Below are 21,146 nucleotides of genomic sequence, written 5' to 3'. Positions count from 1 at the left end.
AATGGAGAATGCTGTTGACCATCCTGAACACTCAGAAAACCAAAAACAGCACTGCCTTCTTTTGGTTTCATCATTCTAGCATTTACAGTAAAAAGAAACAGAAAATGATGTTGAGAGCTACCACAAGCCCAGTGGTTGCAGTCTTAAAACAGAAAAGAATAGAGTTCAGTCAGGCACAAAGGTCTCCATGGCAACAGTGAATTTAGACCCCCATTGGCATTATTTATGCAACATTTCATCACAAAAGGACCCTCCTACTAGCCTAGCTGGCATATTCTACAGTTTTCCAATCTCTCTTCCTTTTTCCTTTAATTTGTATCTGGCCCTTAAGCTATTTGTATCGCAACATAAATATCCCACAGTGTTGTTAAATAAATTCAACCTGTCTTTCAGCTTTGTTGTGCTATATTTCAAAGACAGCAAGTGCATTTTAAATCCTGTAGAGTTTACATTTAAAAACCTTTCTACTTTTATATCAAAGATCCATAATGTGCCAACAAAATCAATTTTGACTGTTTAAATACAGCATTTTCTGCTTTTATTTCATTAAATTCTTCCTAAATATGTGACTAGACATTGAAAAACATTTTAGAAAAAGCAGTATTGGCGAAAGTGCAAAGCAGATGCCACGTTATTAAACTACTGGCCTGTACCCATTTCCCAATGGTAATTTTTCAACTGTGTTTGCAGTATAGAAATCTAATTTAACATTTATGTATTTTTATTTTGCTTTTTGCAGCTATGAGAAGGGCTATATATTTGATTTACATTCACATTATAGTGGAAGTTAACAGAAAATGAAAATGCATAATAAAACACATTTCTATGCTATCACAAGTCAAACAAGTCTTTTTGTGAATTTATTATCATTTCCCTTTTTACCTTAATATCTAGTTTTACTGTATGACTTTAATAGACTGTTTAAAATAAAAACTTTTATAATTTTTGATCTGACAAACTTAGATAGAGGGAAATGTAAAAAGTGAGTGTAAGAGATAAAAGCAGATTAAGGGTTAAGGCCTTCTTTCCTTCTGTATTTAAAACTCCAGGGTCCCAACATTGCAAACGTTTATGTACCCAAGTAACTTTATGCATGTGAGTAGTTCTATTAACTCAATGAAATTACTTATGTGCATTGATGTTTGTTGGGTTCAACAATGTTTTTGGTTCCGCAATAAGAAAAATATAATATCAATGGTGGAAGATAACGTCATATCAAATCATTCTAGCTATGGATATTCCTGTAAATAGCTGACTTACTGTATTTTTCTGTGCTGAAAACCTTTAGTTACACATGTAATTCCAATAAAATCAATGAGTAATATGTAAATAATAATGTTTGCATAAATAAAGGATTGATTCTGCAAATCCTAATTAATTAACAAATAGATAATCTGAATATTCAGAGAAAAAATACTTTTTGGCTACTTTTTTAATGTATACAAAATGCTTTTTGGGAAATCTTTGTCTCTCTCCCCTTCCCTCCCCAGACAATGAGGGAGATAAATAGATACAGACAGGGCCGGCTCCAGGCACCAGCGAACCAAGCAGGGGCCTGGGGCGGCAAATGTAAAGGGGCGGCAGGACGTTGGGCTCTGGGGGTGGCAATCAGCCCTCGGCAGCGGCGGCAATTCGGCGATCGCAACATCACTCTGTCTCCATGTTCGGCAGGCAGGATTCCGCCTCCCCATTCGGCAGCAAGGTTTTTGTTTTTTTTTTTGCTGCTTGGGACAGCAAAAACACTGGAGTCAGCCCTGGATACAGACATTACACATACACACATGTAGGGTATCTCTGCACTACAGAGCTGGGGATGTGATTCCCACCTTGTGTACTCACACCGGATCTCATCGAGTTAGTGTGTTAATATTTGTAGTGTAACTGTGGTAGCACCTGGAGTGGCAAGCAGTGAGTGAGTGGCATGGGTTAGCCATGCCAAGCATGGATGCACGACGTTCAGGTGGGTTTGTACTTGGGGTGTCCTAGCCTATATAAAGGAGAAATCAGGTTCTGGCCTACTTTGGCGTAAGTGTAGAGGAATATGGGGAACAAGGTTGCTATCGTGAGAAAAGTTTGACATAAACTGGAGACAGTAAAATGGGAAAATTTAAGTGAGCAAGTACATGACCCAAGGTTATACTGTGGCTATCCTTCGGTTATAACTGTTTTTTTAATTAGTGTTTTTAAGAATTGTGAATGTTTTATTAAAATGCTATCTATATTGATAGTATGGGAAGGACATTAGTATAGATGTTAAGCTCAGTAATGTGCAATGTGAAGAACCAATACGGTGTCTGAAATGTGATTATGGTAGGTTCAAGATTAATTAGTATTATAATAGATTATAAAAGGAGTAGTTTTGTTAAAACTGGGGGAGATCCAATTAATATCAAAAGGATATGTTAGGTTCCAAGATTATAAGGCTGCACTTCACTCTGTTGTCAGTAGACTGATTGCCCATATTTTATCTTTGAGGATAAGTATAATTGTAGTATTGTGTAAGCAGTAACTGGATGCCTGTTTCCTTAACTGCTCATTTTTCTTTTGAATAACGTTTGGTTTTATTATTCAACGTGTTATCTAGTGATCCTCTACTAAATAAATTTTCTGTAACTGACCGAGAAGCTCGAACCTGAAAACTAATTTGGATTTTATTGCACCTTTATCTTTAACAACTTAATATTCATTGGGAACATTTCACCATAAAAGTAACAAAAGATTACAGGTGGCTAGCCCATGCCTCTCTTCCCACTGCCCATGCTATTGTGGCTACGCTATTTTTAATATGCTAGTTTAATGAGAGCTAACATGAGTATGTCTGCACAAATTGGGAATCACACCCCTGTCTCACCATGTAAATTTAGCCTTAAAGTGGGCCAGCTCTTTAGCTGGTTTAAATCAGTGCAGATCCATTGACTTTATAGATCTGTCCCAAATAGATGTATGTATTTGAATATGATTTTATCATTCTTGTGAGAGCTAGGGATGGGCACTTCTCTTATTTGTTTTATAAATCAAAATAAAAAAAATATTATATCCATTTTAATTCACAAATTAATGTGTTTATGCACTGGAGAGGAATTAACATTAGTCTGCACTAATAAGAGCTGGCTCTCAATTAACATTAAATGACTAAAGTAATACTGAAAAGAATACTGACCTTTTGTTACTTTTTAGTACATTAAAAAAAACAAATTTTATATTCAATCCGTACCAAAACAAACCAAGACTTTATGCATACCAAAGTACAGTTCTCCCTTTTTTGAAGAGCAATGACCAAAGATCTAACATCCTATACTTCTGTTTATCATTAGTGATTGGAAATTATAACATTTTAAACAGAAATTATAGCAGGTTGCTCTCTAAATGTCATAGTGAAGCTAGAGGACAGTTTTGCTAGCTTTTACAGGATACACTGTGTGCATGTCATAAGGAGGGAGTGAGATTTCAGTGTCTGAATAGAATGGGCTGACTCAGCTTTTAATCTCCAGACTTCATTCATCCATACTCCCTATGGCAGAGGTAAAGTGCAGTAATAATGATCACCTAATGGGGGAAGAGAGAAAGCCGGAAGCAAAAAAAAAGAACCCACACAAGCACTTTTGGAATGTCAGCTGATTTTAGTATAAAAAACTGCTTTTGTGTATCTGCTATGAGCAGTGCCAGTGATACAAAAAGGCCACAATCAATGTATTGTCTCAGCAAAACGATCTCAATGAAAATACAATTAGTAATAGAAGTTTTAAGATTTCAGTGTCTGTTTCAGGACACTGGGGAGGGGATGAGTGCATTATAAGATTTTTTTCTTTTATGAATTAAGTTATATATTTACTAGTTTCCCTATAGCTTTGCCAAGCCATTGGCTTGTTTCAAAGAAAACAATAGCAGATTTTACCTTTATTTTCCTTTCCTGGTTAGGAGGTACTGAAGATTATTATTTCTGATAAATAAAAGGCCATGAATGGCAGTCTAATGAGCAAAATCTACTCCACATGAAATAATGTCTCCAAAGGGTAATTAAGTACACATTACTCAAAGTACTTATTTCACTGAGATGTTGTGACTGATCCTCCAGTTAGTATTTCAATACACTAATAGGTGCCTTTGTCTCAGGAAGGTTCTATATCAATACATAAAAACACAGGAACTGTATTTATTATGTATATTACAGCTGTGTCCAAAATTTATGACATGTATATAGTCCCCACATGTAAAAGTATATTAACTGAGAAATTTAAATTTAATGTGTTTATTGAATACAAATGAACAATATGACTCCAGTTAGTGAGATAAATGCAAAATCACATAAAATAAGGACTCATATGATTGTATTAAAATATTTTGTTTGTTACATAATCTTGAACCTTTTTCAGTTAAATATTTTGAAAGTCATAACAAGTGCTATCTGTAGCTATTTAGTGGAAGTTAGGCAAGACTGTTCCAAACTAAATTGTTAATGAATGAAAAAAGTAGGAAACTCTGTTTTTTCCCAAATGTTTTAGTGTTGAGGTATGTTCTGTTGCTCTAATACAAAGAGGTACTTAAGCACTTAAAGTTGAACTCATGTTTAAGTGCTTTGCTGAACTGGGACCTGTTTCATGTTGAGGAAGGTAAGCTATAAGAAAATAAACAGGAGGAGGTGGGAGTGTGCTTTGTAACATACTTTGAATTTTGGCTTCCCTGTACTTCTCATTCAAACAAAACTCCAGTTAAATGCAAGTTTTAGTTGAGAAGGGAGTGCAGAGTGCAGGTGTAACAAGGAATATCAGGACTAATTATGTACAATTACTCTCCTTCCAGTGCTTCAGTTTAATTCTTTACTGAACCACAGCCCAGATTTTCATCTTTTCAGGGAGACTCAAAAAGCATTATACACAGTTCTTTGGCCTGTGCTATACAGGAGGTCAGGATGGATACTCACAATGGTCCTTTCTGGCCTTGGAATCTATGAAATGCAGGGCCAAGCTATTTTAAACCCTGAATAATACATACATACAACAGGTATTAGATAACTATTATCATCTTCAGTGTATTCTTCCTGTACCGACTGTTTACATAGTGACTTTTTTTCTTACATCTGGATCTCAATTTTGGGTTTTCAGTTTAACATTCAAAGTCTTTTGTTTTAGCATGACAGAAACACACACACTTTCCCCAGGCAGTGTGTTTTTTACTTTCTTTTTTTCAGAATTTGAATAAAAAATGTCATGTGTCAAAATCCATATCCAATGCCATCCTCCAATTTAATGGATGGGAAACCTGACTGGATCTGCAAGATGCCAGACAGCTTTAGGATAAAAGGGGGAGTTTATATAGAGATAGGCCCATCCTCCCCCAGGCATTTGCTGCCCATTGGCTGGCCAGACAGATGTGAGCCAATTAGCTCTTATTTCCCACAGTCATTTATTTAAACCCTGGGGTGGAGTTTCTCAGGCCTCTTGCCACATTTTTACTTGAACACTCTCCCTTTCTATAGTTTAGTATAGGAACTGTGTTTTTAGATTGCTGTGACTGGGCTCAGACTGATTACTTGTTTAAGGCTCAGGAAGGAATTTTTTTGCCATCAGGACAAATTGTCTGTGGCCTAGTGTTTTGTTGGGGTTTTTTTTGGGGGGGCGGCCTCTATGGTGCTGTGAGGAAGGCACAGTTAAGTTAAACAGTTATAGGATTTAAGGGATTAGTGTTAGGAATTTATGAATATTAGTTTGTCTCAACTTGCAGCCAGTGTCCATGGCAGATAAAAGGCCAAACAGTCAGTGACGAGAAAACAAGAGACATGGGATTTTGTTGATGGACCTCAGGTCAATGCGAAAAAGAAGGAGACCTGAAGTCCTTGTAGACCAGGATCCCTCTTTGGTACCTTCTGTCCCCATTGGAGGAGAAGGTGAGAGGATTGAGCTGAGCAAACTGAATCCTAGAGTAGGCAATGGAGAGTCTACCCTGAGTTATGGGCTATATGATAGAAGCAATGTAAACCTGCAGTGGACCCAAATATATCTGATATGGAGAGATGGGCAGACAGCACCCCACTCCAATGTTAAATTTTAATAATCTGTAGCCTGTCACTTAAAATCCATGCCTGTGTCTGTCTCCTTTACTTGTGTGTACTGATCAATGACTTCAGCCTTTTCAGTAAACAGAAATGTCTGGTCTGTAAATCCTTTGAGTTAGCAGCACTGAGTCCAGTGCTAATGAGTGACTTGTTCTCTTCAGCTTGTCTGGTCAGTCAATGGAACTTAAGCACATGATGAATTCATGTGGTGAACAGAGATGAGAATACTCACATGCTTACAGTTCAGCACTTCCTTAAGTACTTTGATGGTGGCTTCCATACTGGCTTCAAGGAGCTACTGAGCCAGCTTAGTAACTACTAGTACCCCTTTCTGGGCACTTATAGCTGTGCCCCTGCTCTGCAGTTTGTGCAGAGGCAGACACAAAAATGTTTCCAAAATAATCCTGCTTTTCCATTGCTTCTCTCCATTTCCTTGGACCTAATGTCCCCTCCCCCACAACTTACATAAACCCACCATCAACACAACTGCAATATAAAATCAGGTGTATTGTATCAGCTCAAGCCCTTGTCACAATTTCCATTCTCTTATATTTACCCAAATTTACTTTTATGTTTAACACTGTGCAAATCCATTCTATAAGCTCTCTATATATCTTTCAATAATTTCGCATCCAGGACAAACTCAGTTCAGTTGAAATCCTATAAATAGGGAATTTAGTTTCCTGATAACAAAGAAAGATGTTTTTCAATGTCTGAAGAGTCATATGTGGCTTTTCTTTCAGTGAACTTTGTATGTCACTGTCTTTGGGTTTAATCACTTAAACAACAGTAATAAGGAAAAGCATATAAATTAAGCAGTCTGAATCTCATAACAACTTCTGGCTGCTAAAAGGGCTGTCAATACACTCTTCAAACACTCCCCAGTTCTAGTTAGCTTTATAAATAATATCTGAACGTTTTAAAATAAAAATAAGAACATCCTTGACAGGTTGTATGGTGGGAAGTACCTGCCATGGCTCAGGGTTCTTGAGCATAAACTAAAAGAGTGGATATGTATAATAAAAACATTAGACTGAGATTTTCAAAAATGCTCAGCACTGGTCTCTCACTCTGCTGCTATTGAAGACAATAGTAAAACTCTCTCTCACTTCAGTGGGTGTGGAGTGAGACCAAGACTGAATGATTTTGAAATTCCCATGTATAAATGCTAACTAGTTTGATTACTAGTTATCTAGTTAACTAGTTACTAGTTCCTCGTTGATTACTAGTTACTAGCAGGGAATTATATATAGTGAGTAACTGTAGTTTTGTCTCAGTTATCAGACCAAGAAATCTATTTGGTAGAGTTGGTCAGAAAATGTTAACAAAATTTTCAAACATGTATTGATCATTTGGCAGATTTTTAACCAGCTGTATTACTTGGTGATTTCTACTTTATTCTTACTCTTAACCTATGTACAACCTTTCACAACCAGTGACAAGTGCTAGGACATGTGAGGTCTAAAGAAGAAAAAATGCACTCTCTGTTGTCATACATCACCTCGCCCCTCAGAATCCTTTTTTCCAAAACCTATCCTGTGTTTATCCTGTGATAGCCAAGCACTTTCTTCCAATTGCCTTTCAGAGTAGCAGCCGTGTTAGTCTGTATTCGCAAAAAGAAAAGGAGTACTTGTGGCACCTTAGAGACTAACAAATTTATTAAAGCATAAGCTTTCGTGAGCTACAGCTCACTTCATCGGATGCATTTGGTGGAAAAAACAGAGGAGAGATTCCAATTGCCTTGTGTGCCTCCTTTTATCGTTTGAAATGTGTTTTATATGAAACAAATCATGACAATTTTGCTTTGAGATACAGATAGATATACTAATCTGTTCATTTACAATGCACTCTAGATTTCCCCTTACTGCCTCCAGCCAACTTCACTTTCAGAACTGGTACTCCAGAGGCAACACATCTTGCCAGTGATTGACAGGAGGTGAGTTCTCCAGAGTACCATACAGCAGTTGTCGGACCAACAGAAGTGACCAGAAGGGGCATATCACAGTGAAAATGGCAAGCTGTTGGTATGATGAAACAGGAAGACATGCTACAGATGAGTGAATTAGGAGTTTGCAAGGTGTGACAATCCTGCTGAATGCACGGCAGCTGAAACCTCTCTATAACATATAAAGTGTAATCTTTGCTTGGTAAGTAAACTGCTCACTAATTTCCAGCCACTGCACTATCATACTACCCCAGAAGTGAAGGTTAGTAATTTTCATTTTTATCCTGCATTGCAAAGCGTTAATTCAGGGTTACAGTTTTGACCCAGACCTTGACTTTCTTGTGATTCTTGGGTCCCATCCCTTTCATATTTTCACTGCTTTACTCTATGTTCCCTTGCCAGTTTATGCCCACCCCTAGTTTGTTAACTCTTGCTTAGCAACACCCACTTTTCCTCCCAGTTTTGAGCTCTCACTTTGCTGACCCTTAGTGATCTTATGTGAGAGAATGGAGGAGGGGCTGCAGATCTGTTTACTTCCCCTCTGCCACCGCTTCTGCTATGCAAGTGTTTTGGGAATTATTTTTTTTATTAGAAGAGCTTTCTGACTGAACTGGTAGCCCATTTCTTAGCACAGTTATTATGCTGTCTCTTCTGGGACTTCTGCATTTTGCTCAGATGTTGACTCACAATAATTTCAGGAAATTTTGTACTTGCAATACAATTCCATACTCAGTGTCATACTGGATGGTTTTCTGAACATCTTATTCAAGAGCCCTTCATTTGGCCAAGGGTCATCATTCAGTGGAGTGGGATCAGGGCCAGATTTTCTCCCCTTGCTTTGGACACTTTGCACCACGTAGGCAGTGCAAAATGGTAAAATCTGGTCCTAACTGGTCATCTGAGAATGCCCCTGGTGTGGGAACTCTTTAGTAAAAGTGCAACTGTAACACCGACAGACCCCAGTTGTTGGTGGGCAGTATTGAGCCACGGACCTCTGGAGCTCAGTGCATGATCCTACCTCATGAGCTAAAAGCCAACTGCTTGTTAGCTAAAGCTGTAGAGCAGACTCTTTCTCTCTCTCTCTCTCTCCCTCCGTGATCTCAGTGCCACTAGATGGGACAGAACACCACACCCAGAAGGTGTGTGGGTTACACAAGCTCCTGTGCCAACTGCCATCCATGCCTTGGCATTAGGCATGTGCCAAGGTTGGGCTGAGCATTCTTGTACTTCATCAGTTCTCAACTGGCACATGGGTCCTTGGAGACCATAGCCATTCAGCATAAATTAAAGCTGCTCCTAGGCTGCTCTGACCCCTGAGCTAGGACACTTGGAGAACAAAGTAACTATAATAGGCTCCCTGAATATCCTTGTGCTGATTAGATCTTGATGCAGGAGGGAATCTGGGCCAATCAGTCTCATGTCAATGGTGATTATGCCTCACATCAAGTAATTGCTGCACAGTCCAATGGCTGACCCATTAGAGGGTTGCTGCACTGACCCCAACTGCCCTTCCACACCCAAACAAAACAAAAAAACCTATCTTCCTGGTTGCAAATCCACAGGGCCATTTGATTGTGGCAGATGGTCAGCTCTTCAACGTGGTTTTAAAAAACAAACCCACTCAGATCACAAACACTTCTATTGCCATAGATCAAGTGGGAATCAGTTCAGCAGACAAAATGTTTTTTGATGAACAAGCAGACAGGCAAGAATGTGTCTGACATTTTCAGAAGAACTTAAGAGCATCCAACTCCCATTAGGCTCACTTGACTCTCCTAGCCTTTATTCAGGATTAAAGTAGGAAAATCTCCCTTAAGCCTGGGAAAATGTGTAATGTAGGAAGAGCAAAATAGGCAACCCAGTTATCCCAGTAAATTTTATAGAGCATGGATTTTTCAAGTTGTAACTAAACTGATCTGAGACGCTTTCAGTATGGGAGTGAAAGACAGTCCTTTAGTCCTTGTAGCCTATGATTTTTCTGCAGGATCTGTATGAGCTAGGCTACTAAGGACCTGATCTTGCTGTCTTCTCTCAGACAAACTCCCATTGACAAACATACAGAGGGGAGGAGGTGGGGGTGGTGGAGGGATGATTTCTCAAATCACCACACAGAGTGTTTATTCACCCCGCACTCTGTCAAACTGTACTTCATGGTGGCACCTTCCATGCCTCGTCAAAGCAAGCTTGGCAGGAGGCTGCAGGTAGATCTACATGTAGGCATATCCACCACCTGTTTTCTCACAGTCGGGCAGTACAGCATATACATAAGCTTCTGCAGTCCTAAAGCAGTGAATCTCACCTCTCATCTTCCTGCAGCACTATTTCTGGGGCCTAAGCAGAGGGCAAGGGTGGAGATTGGATAGCTAGCTCGATTCATTATTAAAGGCAACTAAAGGATGGTGCAGTATTACCTTTTCCACTCTGGCTCAAGGAAAATCACCTCTGGAAAGGGATCTCAGGAGCGGTCACTTCCATGCGTGCCCCCAGTGGAGTTGGGTTATTAGGTAATGAGGAAGCAAATGTATGACTGAATACATCTCTAATTAGTATTTTGTTGATATTTTTTTTAATCTCCAAAAGACAAGAACACTGGAGTAATGTATTACTTTTTCAGGGATAACTGCAGCTGCTATTAGGGCTGACAAGGACCATCCATTGCTGATCTAAGTGACAGAGTAATTTTCTCAGAATTAATTTGCTTCTTTTTGCCAGGCACTTCACTATTAATGTCATGATTAATTATAAATCTGTGTTACAAAGACACAGAATTCCATGTCAATGTTCCTTGTAATTCCTGTATGCATAAAGTAAAACCAGCAATTTTTTTACATACTTAAGAGTACATTTGTATAATACTAAAGCCTGACCAAAAAAAAGTTTTCCTGTAAGAAAACTAGGAGTAACATGCTGGTCCTGAAAACAGTTGCATGCTATATGTATGAAGTACATATAAAAGGGTTATATATATGTGGTAGAATTATGTATTTGAAGTGTATTTGGCAAGCAGTGTCTAAGCCACACCTGTTCCAGTCAAAGGAGTGTGAGTTTACCTGCTTGAATGTGTCTCCAATGTAAATTTGGCAAGGTGTGACTAAAGACAGAGAGAAGCATATTTATATAAAAGGTAAACAAAGCCATCAAGCTAACGGGGGTGGGGAGGTACCAGCATGAAGTCTACAATCACATAGTGTGTTGTCCCTCCAGGAGAAAAGGAATTTCATCTGAGAATACACTTCTATAAAGACAGGGAATCTGAACCTCAAATGACTCAGAATTGAATCAACTGATTATATACAATATTAGTGTACTGTGAGAGTATATAGAGTGAGGTATTTTATGGAAGTCTGTGACACTGGTGATTAATACCATTGTGAATTATATACACTAACACTATACGAGGAATTATGGATACTCACTGATATCGTTCTATAAAGTCTGTGACCAAAGGGAGGAAAAGGTTTTCTCCCAGACAGGAGAGAAGGAGGCTACCTATCTGTCTCTAATGTAAATTAAGTAGTTTTGAATCAAAACAATGGAAGCTCCATTTGCATATGAATCAGCAGGGGGGGTGGCAAAAAATGGCAAATGTTAGAGTTGTCCATTCCTTGTGGGATTCATGGGGCTAGAGCTCTTGAAATCACAAAATGTTGGAAACTTCAGCTGTGGAGGCTGAAGTCTCTGGGAATTGAGTATAGGTGAGAAACCTGTTTAGGCAAATATTGTAAATTGCTGAAGTGAAGTGTTATTCTTAGAAGCATATTTTACTTTTGTTTGGTTATAACCATTTCTATCCTTACTCCTTTTACCTTGTATCACTTAAACTGTGATTTTAAGTTTAATAAACTTGTTTTACTTTTACTATAAACCAATTTAGTGTTGTGACTGAAATAAGAATCAGGTTTCAGAGTAGCAGCCGTGTTAGTCTGTATTCGCAAAAAGAAAAGGAGTACCGGTGGCACCTTAGAGACTAACAAATTTGTTAGTCTCTAAGGTGCCACCGGTACTCCTTTTCTTTTTTTGAAATAAGAATGTTTGTCAAACACCATTGAAATGAATGAGGTTTTATCAGAAGCTGGAATGGGTGACGGGATAGATCACTCGATTTCCTGTTTTGTTCATTCCGTCTGAGGCACCTGGCTGTTCTTATGAGCTGCAGTATATTAACTTAATAACTTCTGTGAGTGTTCCAGAAGATGGATGGACATTACAGCGGCAGACTGTTTGGGGCAAGTTTAGGACTTGTGTGCGGGGGGGGGGAGGAAGTTGGGGTCACTCTGCAAACAGTAAATGGGTGGTGGAAGGTAGGATGTGACCTGTATGCTTATATAAGAACACAAGAATGGCCATACTGGATAGGACCGAAGGTCCATCTAGCACAGTATCCTGTCTTCTGACAGTGTCTGATGCCAGGTGCCCCAGAGGGATTGAACAGAACAGGAAATCATCAATTGATCCATCCCCTGTTGCCCATTTCCAGCTTCTGGCAAACAAAGACTAGGGACACTATCCCTGCCCATCCTGGCTAATAGCCATTGATGGACCTATCCTCTGTGAATTTATCTAGTTATTTTTTGAACCACGTTATAGTCTTGGCCTTCACAATATCCTCTGGCAACAAGTTCCACAGGTTGACTGTGTGTTGTGTGAAGATATAATTCCTTTTGTTTGTTTTAAACTTGCTGCCTATAAAATATGCTGGCTGTTGGTATGTGGGCTGAGAGTCATAGCATTTAAGGCACCCAGAGTTACAGGGCAGGCAATGACAGAACCCCTTACTGTCCTGGGTGGAAACCCAAAATGTCATAACCCACTTGTGTCTGCCATCCCTAGTTTTAGAACTACTCTCTCTGGACAACTAATATTTTGACAAAAATTCGGAAAATGGCTGGAAACTCAAGTGAAAAGAGAAAACTGTGGCCATGATGCTCAAGGAGGAAATGAAAAGGACTTGCAAATTCAGAGATGAATCCTGAGTTCAAATCATTGCTAGCTGAGTGGGATAAATATAGAAGGGCAAAGCTCCAGCAGTTTTTTTCTTATAGGCTCTAGAAGTGACTCCCCCAGTTTATTTTGAGGCCTGTGTTGGCAAAGAGAGAGCATATCTGTGTGATCGACTGTCGACAATGCTTCTCTGGATGATGTTTTGACTAGCCAATCATCTACATAAGTGCAGAGAAAGATCTTCTGTCTCCTGACATGTGCAGCACCTATGGATAGGTACTTTGTAAGGACCCTGGGAATGGCACAAAATACAAAAGGAAGGATGTTGTATTGATGGTGATTCTTCTCCACTATAAAATGTAGGTATTTTCAATGGTATGGCCTTAAGGAGCTCTTTAAAACAAAAGACAGGGTAGGGATTATGGATGCTAGAGACAACATATGGAATTGAAACTTCCTGATAAATGAGTTTAGTTTCCTGGCGATGCAAACCTCTGTCTTTTTTTTTTTTTAATAAGTATCACTTGAATAAAAACTTTTCCTCCTATATTCATGTGGAACTCCCTCTATAGCCCCTGATCTTAGAAAGGAGAGAACATCTGATTCTCATGGGATGGATCCCTGAAAAGGGCAGGAATAGGTGGAATTGGAAGGAAGATGGGTTTTAAATTGGATAGCATAGCTACTCATAACAATCTCTAGAATCCAACTGTCCAAAGTTATAGTTTGCCAGTTGTGTTAGAATTTGCACAAGGGGTCTCCAAAGCATGTAGGGGAGGACTGGTTATGACTGGGTTGCATCTATCCATCCCCATGTAAAACCTGAGACTGTGATTGAGGCACAGAGGAAGACATGACAGAAGAGTTATCTGTACTCTGGGGCTTAAAAGGCTTCTTTCTCAGCTGTTGCTACTGCTGTTGCTGTGGAGGTGTTGATAATTTCTTCTCTTATAGAGAGAAGATGAGAAGGAGGATGAAGGGTACTGTCTTCTTAAAAGTTGGAACATTCCTAAAGATCCGACCATGGATTTCATATTCTTCACCCTCTCTAGAATCTTGTCCATCTTGGAACTAAAAACCCCATCCCCTGTGAATAGGAGATCTAAAAGTGATGGAGTTCTGGGTGGAGACAGGAGTGGAGATATCTTTATTTCTTCCATCCTTCTCCTTTTGTCTGGGGGAGGACTGTCTGTATGGATAGAGGCTGTAATTGGACCCAATAACCTAGGAGATAAAGATGGATCCAAATGGTGAATATATGCCATCACTATTATTGGGTGAGGCATTGCCACAATGCTGACAGGCTGATCTGAGTTAGTTGGATCCTTCTTTTTAGCCTAGAACTCAGGTCTTTATCTTAACTGTAGAATCCAGTAATTTAGGATTTGAAGCACCTGGATCCACGGGATGTGTCTTGGGACTGGCCACAATCTTTTCTGATCTCCAGTTCCTTACATGCCATTCAATTAGATGGATCTGGGAGCTCTCTCTCTCATGAAGTGGCTCTAGACAAAGAAGCCAGCAACAATGAGGACTCTCCATTTTTAGATTTTGGATCCTTTCTTGGCACTGAAGTAGACAATTTTTGTATTATTTGAAATAAAGGAAATGTTCAATTGTTTTCTTTGATATTAAGGTACTTTCCAAAAGATAATGCCATGTGTGAAGAAAATATAGATTTCTGCAATGGCACAAGCGAAGATGCAATTTCTGCAATGATTCAATCAAAACTGAAAAAGAAATCTCGGAAACTGGACAACACAGCTGCATATCATGCTGACAATGCTTTGATAAACTACAGAATGAATCATCATTCCTCCTTCACCATTATGAAAGCTACTCAGGCCAGCTGTCTGTAACCCATCATCAGGTGTTATTTATTGTGCAATATGTACAAGCATCCATGCAAACTTCTCATCTATGGTGCTGAAGGTTTATAACAGTCAAATGTTTCAGTGGGTTTTCAGTCTTAGTAAAGAGTTCAATAATGAAGGGAGTGTTGTGATTCTTCAGAATAATCATTCAGTAGCTTCCTGTATCATATTCCAATCTGAGAAACTGTCACTTCTTCCAGCCAAACTGATTTTTGAACAAATGGAAGGCTGTTGAGTCTGACTTTGTGTCATAAGGCAAAGAAGAAACACCCTTTTTTGTGAAAATTCATCTTGGACCAGGAATAAGGGCTTGCTGATAACAACAGCTTTTTTCTTCCAGAGTGTAAAATGAATGGCTTGCCTAGTTATATAAGCCTAGTAACCACATCAATCAAAGTGCTTGAAAGTGAAGCCACCCACATTACTGAAGAGTATGATGAGATACTGAAGATGAGAAGAAGTATGAAGTTGTGGCTAAAAACAGGGTTTTTATATTTCAAGTTAATCACAATCTGAAGAAGCCAAGAGCTCTAGACCAAAAAGAGCCTGTCAGAAGGAACTGAGGTCTATGAAAGGAATCAACTATATTTGGCAACATACTTCATCTGAGGTCTGATAACTCAAATTCTTGTCACAGTCCTTGAATTAAGAAAATCAATCAGACTTGAAGTTGTGGTAGTACCAGTAAAGGCAGCCAAAGTTTAGCTTAACAGGGAGGACCTGTACAATCAATTCTGCCTGTTGTGTGATGTTTTACCAACGCTGCTGAAACTGGACATTAATCAAACAGACTAAAATGGATTGAGTTTTTCAGGAAGTGTGGGAGTCCAGACCTTCTGAAGATGTGTCTTGTCCATACTAGTTCACAATGTTCCTGTGGAGAGAATATTTCCTACATGATGCAGCTGAAGGCTGATGAGAGGATGAGGGTGTAGGAGAGCAAAACTTTATTTTAAACTGAACTACAAAATGGGCGGGTTGACTTCTATTATTTTGTAACAAAAAGCAATTCCTTAAAATAAGTCTTCAAAAAGGGTCCAAAAATATTTCTTTAAGAACACAAGATAGTTTAGGGCTTCTCTTTGACAGTTTAAATGGTCTGTGCCTCTTGAAAATGGCGTTTTTCTTTTAATGTTAGAAATGTATTATTAATCCTTGGCCACCCATACAATGGTTTTCATATTTCTGATATTTATTTTGATACAAATATCTTTTGAGGGTTTGATGTTGAGTAAGTTAATCAAAAGTTTAACTCTGTGCATCTCCATACAGTTTACATTATTTTCAGTGCTGTCAACCAGTTATTAACAAACTTTAAAGTCACATTAAACTGAATATTTTGTAACTTGAATTATTCAGTCTTGTTTTTATGTCTTCTGTTTGAGAATCTGTAAACCAAGAATAGGAAAATGACACAAAGTGGTAGACAGCTGAGTAGATTCTTCAGGGCAAAGTAGGGGTGAAGACAAGAGCAGAAAGGTAAATGGGAGCCAGATTGTGCAGGGCCTTGAAGACAAATACATGGTGTTTGTGTGTGATGCAGAGGGCAAGAGGAAGCCAGTGAAATTATTCAAAGTGGGGCTGCAAAGAACATAGTTTCAATGATGATCATTTTGTCCAGACTGAAAGAGAAGTGGTGAGGTGAATGTCACAGAGAAGGCTGCAACATCCTAGCTAAGAAAGAACCTGAATGTGGTTCTTTGTGGTGAAAATGGATGGATTTTGAAGATGATGTTGAGTAGAACAGTCAAGACTTACGGATATCAGTCAATCCTCTTGGGGCTGCAATTGTTCTTCTTCCAAACACACTACAATACCCATTTTTCCCCCTCAGGCTTTTAGTGTGGTAGTAGGCTGAGGGATACAGCACATAAACAAGAGGTGCCATCAATATTAGTGTGTAATTATTAGTTAAGATTATGTGAGTCTATTATATAGGATGCATAATTTTTATATTGGTTGTTTTTAATCATTGTCAAAAGTTCCAGTGAAATTGATGGGTGAGTGTTACAAATCAAAATAAACCAACACAATCAGTTTGGGGGCAGAAAAAGCAAGAGCCCAAGAAGTCAAAGTGAAACCAAGGAAGGTCAGCTCAGGAAGGACAGCAGAGTTGCTGCCTCTGATAGAAAAAAGAGAGAGGCAGTCATTAATGACTGTGTTTTCAAATGCTTCTGGGTGGCATGAAGATCATATGCCTATCCTGATATACAAATATTTACTATAAATATTTACTATAGAGAGCAGTGATATCAAATATTAAAGTAGCTAAAACAATTTCAGAGCTGTTTTAGGTGGAACCACTGTTGATTGACTGTTACCGAGTTTGAAAAATCCATCATTTCAAATTTAACTATGAATACACTGATTTGATTTTTTATTTTTTTAAAATACACAGCACACATGTGTCTCAAAAATCCTGTTTCGTGTCAGGGATGCTGGCATTTCCTAAACCAGGAAAATGGTAGGCACACAAAACTGAATGTTTAATATACATAGTCTAAAAGGTGACTTGTATGACTTTTTAAAAACTGATTCTGCCAAAAAAACAGGCAAAATGTCATGCACCATAAGAAAAAGCAGTTATTCTTTAACTAATGATGAATAGATTAATTAAGTAACTTCAAAAATAAAGCTTTTGCTAACATATTGCTTCAGTCAGCCATGCATTCATTCTAATAATCTACTTACCAATGCTATGAAATGGATACCAAAAAATACCAAAAAATAATAAGCTGGAGCCTTCATTGATTTGTTACACAGGTTTCTTTTCAGTCGGTACCCGGATATGCTTTCGATGAGACATGAAGAGTTTGAACAATGCATTTCCTTTTGACTTCCTAATTGAAATCTGTGCAATGCCTGGGAGGGAAAAATGGCTTTAGGAAGCATCAAGAAACAAAGCCGACTCTTTCATAGGTTCAAGAGAGCACTAAAAAAGAGCAGTGCCTGTGAAGCTGGCGAGCACACCACCACCGAGAGAGCTGCGGCCTGCCAGGTAAGTGTGTGTTCAGTCCCTAACCAGCTAGCAAGTATGCTGCAACTGACAGCACAATCTAGCCATACAGAACAGATATTCTGAACATACAGCCATACAGAACAGATATTCTCATTTTATAGATGGGGAAAGAATCAGAAAGTTGCAGAGGGACAGATTTTCAGAGGTCTTTATGTGCCTAAAGATGCAGATAGGCACTTAAAAATCCCACTAAGTGCCTAAATAAACTGGGCTCTTAAATCTTATTTCAACTGATGAGATTAGACACCTTATCTGCTTGGGCACTTCTGAAAATCACACTAGTTTCCAATCTGCATCTACAGGCACCTAAAGACCTTTGAAAATCTGGCCCAGAGTGACTTGCCTTGGGTCTCAAAGCAAGTCTGGCACAGTGGGGACTGGAGTCTATAGTCTCCTGACTTCCAGTTCCATTCTGCAACACCCCCAGATTACACACTGCCTTCCATGGACTAGGGGAACAATCTTCTTTTTTTAGAGCAGCAACAACATGTGCTTGGCAGCATGCCATGAACTATCCTGCCCTACAGAATCATTCTTGTTCTGTACCTAGAGCTGGCGCTGCTCCACTACCCTTCCCCTACCCCCAAGCCTCTTGTATATTTCAGATAAGAGGAACAGGAGGAGGAGGAGAAAGATTTTGCCCTATATACATCCTCACATGCAATAATACATATTTATGATGGCTTTATGTGACATACTAAGGAAGAGTGTTCTGTTCATAATTTGGCTTGTGCTGTACTTGCAGCCTTAAACATGTTTTTGAGTTTTAAACACCAAATATACATGCAAAGCTTTGAACAAGTACTATTTCTATCATTTGGCTATCCCTCAATACGAGGATGATTTCTGCCGGGGGGAGGGAGAGTCACTAATGAGAGGTACAATGGCCAAAGAGTCCAGTTCCTGCTCTACAGGTATTTCCACATATGTGACAGGTGCTTGCTTGGAAAGGACACAAAGTATTTGTATAACATACTTACAATTACAGTATTTTGAGCATATATACTTTACAGACTACATAGGTGGAAACTGTATAATGACTAACATATAGCTGGTGAGGGGTTTGGGGTTTTTTTTTTTTTACTTTTATAATGAGAATTGTTACTATAACTGAAGATGTAGAGTTATGTTGTATGATCCTATGTAAGACCTCAAATTAACCTGCATTAAAAATGTGCCCCAGAGGAATGAAGGGAATGAGGGATATTTCCTAAATTGTAGCTATTTCTGTAAAAAATCTAAGCCCATTAATGAGTCCCTGCTCCCACCTCCCACCCCCAGTTTGTGTGACCTTATAAAAAAATAAGGGGCCAAATTATTTCCTGACTCATGCCTTATGAAATCTCATTGAAATTATTAGTGTTGCACAGACATAAATCAGGGTGCCCTTTCCTGCTGAGGAAAAGACTGCCAATTAGGTATGTTTACTGAATGGTCTACCTGTTTTGGAGAATGACCTAATCAGGAGAACTACCAACAGAGTTACTGTGCAGTGCATGGAGAAGGTAAATAGGTTTTCTCTCAACTATGAGAAAAGTTGTAAGTTTTGGGACTGTCATTTATGTGACATATATAGATTATGCTGTCACTTTATAAAAGATATCCTAAGGGATGTTTCCTGGTATTTCTTGAGCATTATTTTATAAGACTTTTTTTTCCTTAATGAATAGGAAGGACATGCCCATTCCACATTTATAAATAAAAGAAAACAAGAAAATGGTTTTTTTAGGGCTGTCAATTAATTGCAGTTAATGCATGTGATTAACGCAAAACAAATTCACTAGATTAAAAAGTAGTCATTAATAATCACCATTTTAATCACATTGTTAAACAATAATAGAATACCAATATAAATTTATTATAAATATTTTTGGATGTTTTTCTACATTTTCACTGATAAATAGTATTTCTTTTGTTTGTCTATTCACCTCATACATGTCCAGTCAGTCCTACTCCTTGTTCAGCCAATAACTAAGACAAACAAGTTTGTTTACATTTATGAGAGACAATGCTACCCACTTATTTACAATGTCACCTGAAAGGGAGAACTGGCGTTCGCATGGTACTGTTGTAGCTGGCATTGCAAGCTATTTACATGGCAGGTGCACTAAATATTCGTATGCCCTTCATGCTTCAACTTGAAGGCTCTAAAGTTTTAAATTGTTTTATTTTTGAGGGCATTTATGTAAAAAAAGAATCTACATTTGTAAGTTACACTTTTGTGATAAAGAGATTGCACTACAGTACTTGTATGAGACACATTGAAAAATACTATTTCTTTTTTTTTACAGTGCAAATATTTGTAATAAAATAATAATATAAAGTGAGCACTGTACACTTTGTATTCTTTGTTGTAACTGAAATCAGTATTTCTGAAAATGTAGAAAAACCCAAAATATTTGTAAATAAATTTAAATTGGTATTTTATTATTAATAGTTTGATTAAAACTGCAAATAATTGTGACTATTTTTAATCTCATGATTAATTGCAATTATTTTGTAAATTGCTTGACAACCCTATTTTTGATTCCATTGGGGAATATTGGGCTGTCTTACTCATTATCAGTAACTTCTGAATGAAAGAAATCCTTACTCTTTGTGTAGGTAAACAATATGCCTTTCCACGTGATGAGGTACATTTTTTAAAGCTGCTGATAGGTCTCATCTGCCTCAAAATATCATATGTTTAGAGAGAGAGAAGGTGGGTGAGGGTAACATCTTTTATTGGGCCAACTTCCATGGGGAAAGAGACAAATTGCAAGCTAAACAGAGCTCTTCTTCAGCACCTGAAGAAAAGCTCTGTGTAGTTGAAAGCCTAACTTTCTCCATTTTGTCTCTAATATCCTGGGACCCGTACGGCTACAACAACACTGTAAACATATGTTTAGAAAGAACTATTACGACATAGAGCTCAGTAAAAGACATTTACAACAATAATTATTAAAATAACAGCTGAAGGGAGGATTTGGGGAAGAGCTACCTTCTCTCTGTCAAGAGACTTGTTTGTGCAGAACAAATCAGGCCAGCTTTTAAAGACTCTAGACTTTTCAAACAGACAGATTTAAATAAAGGTGAAGATTATAATTGATGAATGTGTCCACATTTCTGCTTCTAAAAATTCAAAGAATAAATAATGATAAATGAGAAGAATAAAGCATCACAAGCCTAAGGAACTCCTCACTAGCAAGAAAACATTGCTGCTGGTTGTTTAGCAGTGGGGTATTGGAAGAAAGCCAGTGTGGAAATTCATTCACAATGCTCTACAAGCCCGAAGCAAATTTTTCACTCCATAAGAATGTGATGGGAAAGCAATCA

The 21,146-nt window shown here is 38.3% G+C and overlaps 1 protein-coding gene across 6 annotated transcripts in view; it reads right to left on the bottom strand.

Annotated features, from left to right (window-relative positions):
- The window catches only part of CTNND2 (catenin delta 2), a 1,224,220-nt gene that overhangs the window by 802,557 nt on the left and 400,517 nt on the right, over window positions 1–21,146 (bottom strand). Inside the window, exon 1 of one of the 6 annotated variants that reach the window (XM_043508464.1) lies at window positions 20–177. The exons of 4 other annotated variants lie outside the window; for them this stretch is intronic. In XM_043508464.1, the coding sequence (XP_043364399.1) occupies window positions 20–22 (3 nt within the window). In that variant the 5' untranslated portion in view covers window positions 23–177. Of the gene's footprint in view, window positions 1–19; window positions 178–21,146 lie in introns of those variants that run through there. One more of the 6 variants, XM_043508461.1, reaches the window with a different exon arrangement.

This window comes from Dermochelys coriacea, chromosome 2 (assembly GCF_009764565.3).
Source record: "Dermochelys coriacea isolate rDerCor1 chromosome 2, rDerCor1.pri.v4, whole genome shotgun sequence".
Lineage (NCBI taxonomy): Eukaryota > Metazoa > Chordata > Testudines > Dermochelyidae > Dermochelys > Dermochelys coriacea.
The sequence above is the reverse complement of the archived record's forward strand: the minus strand, read 5'-3'. Positions and strand labels throughout refer to the sequence as shown.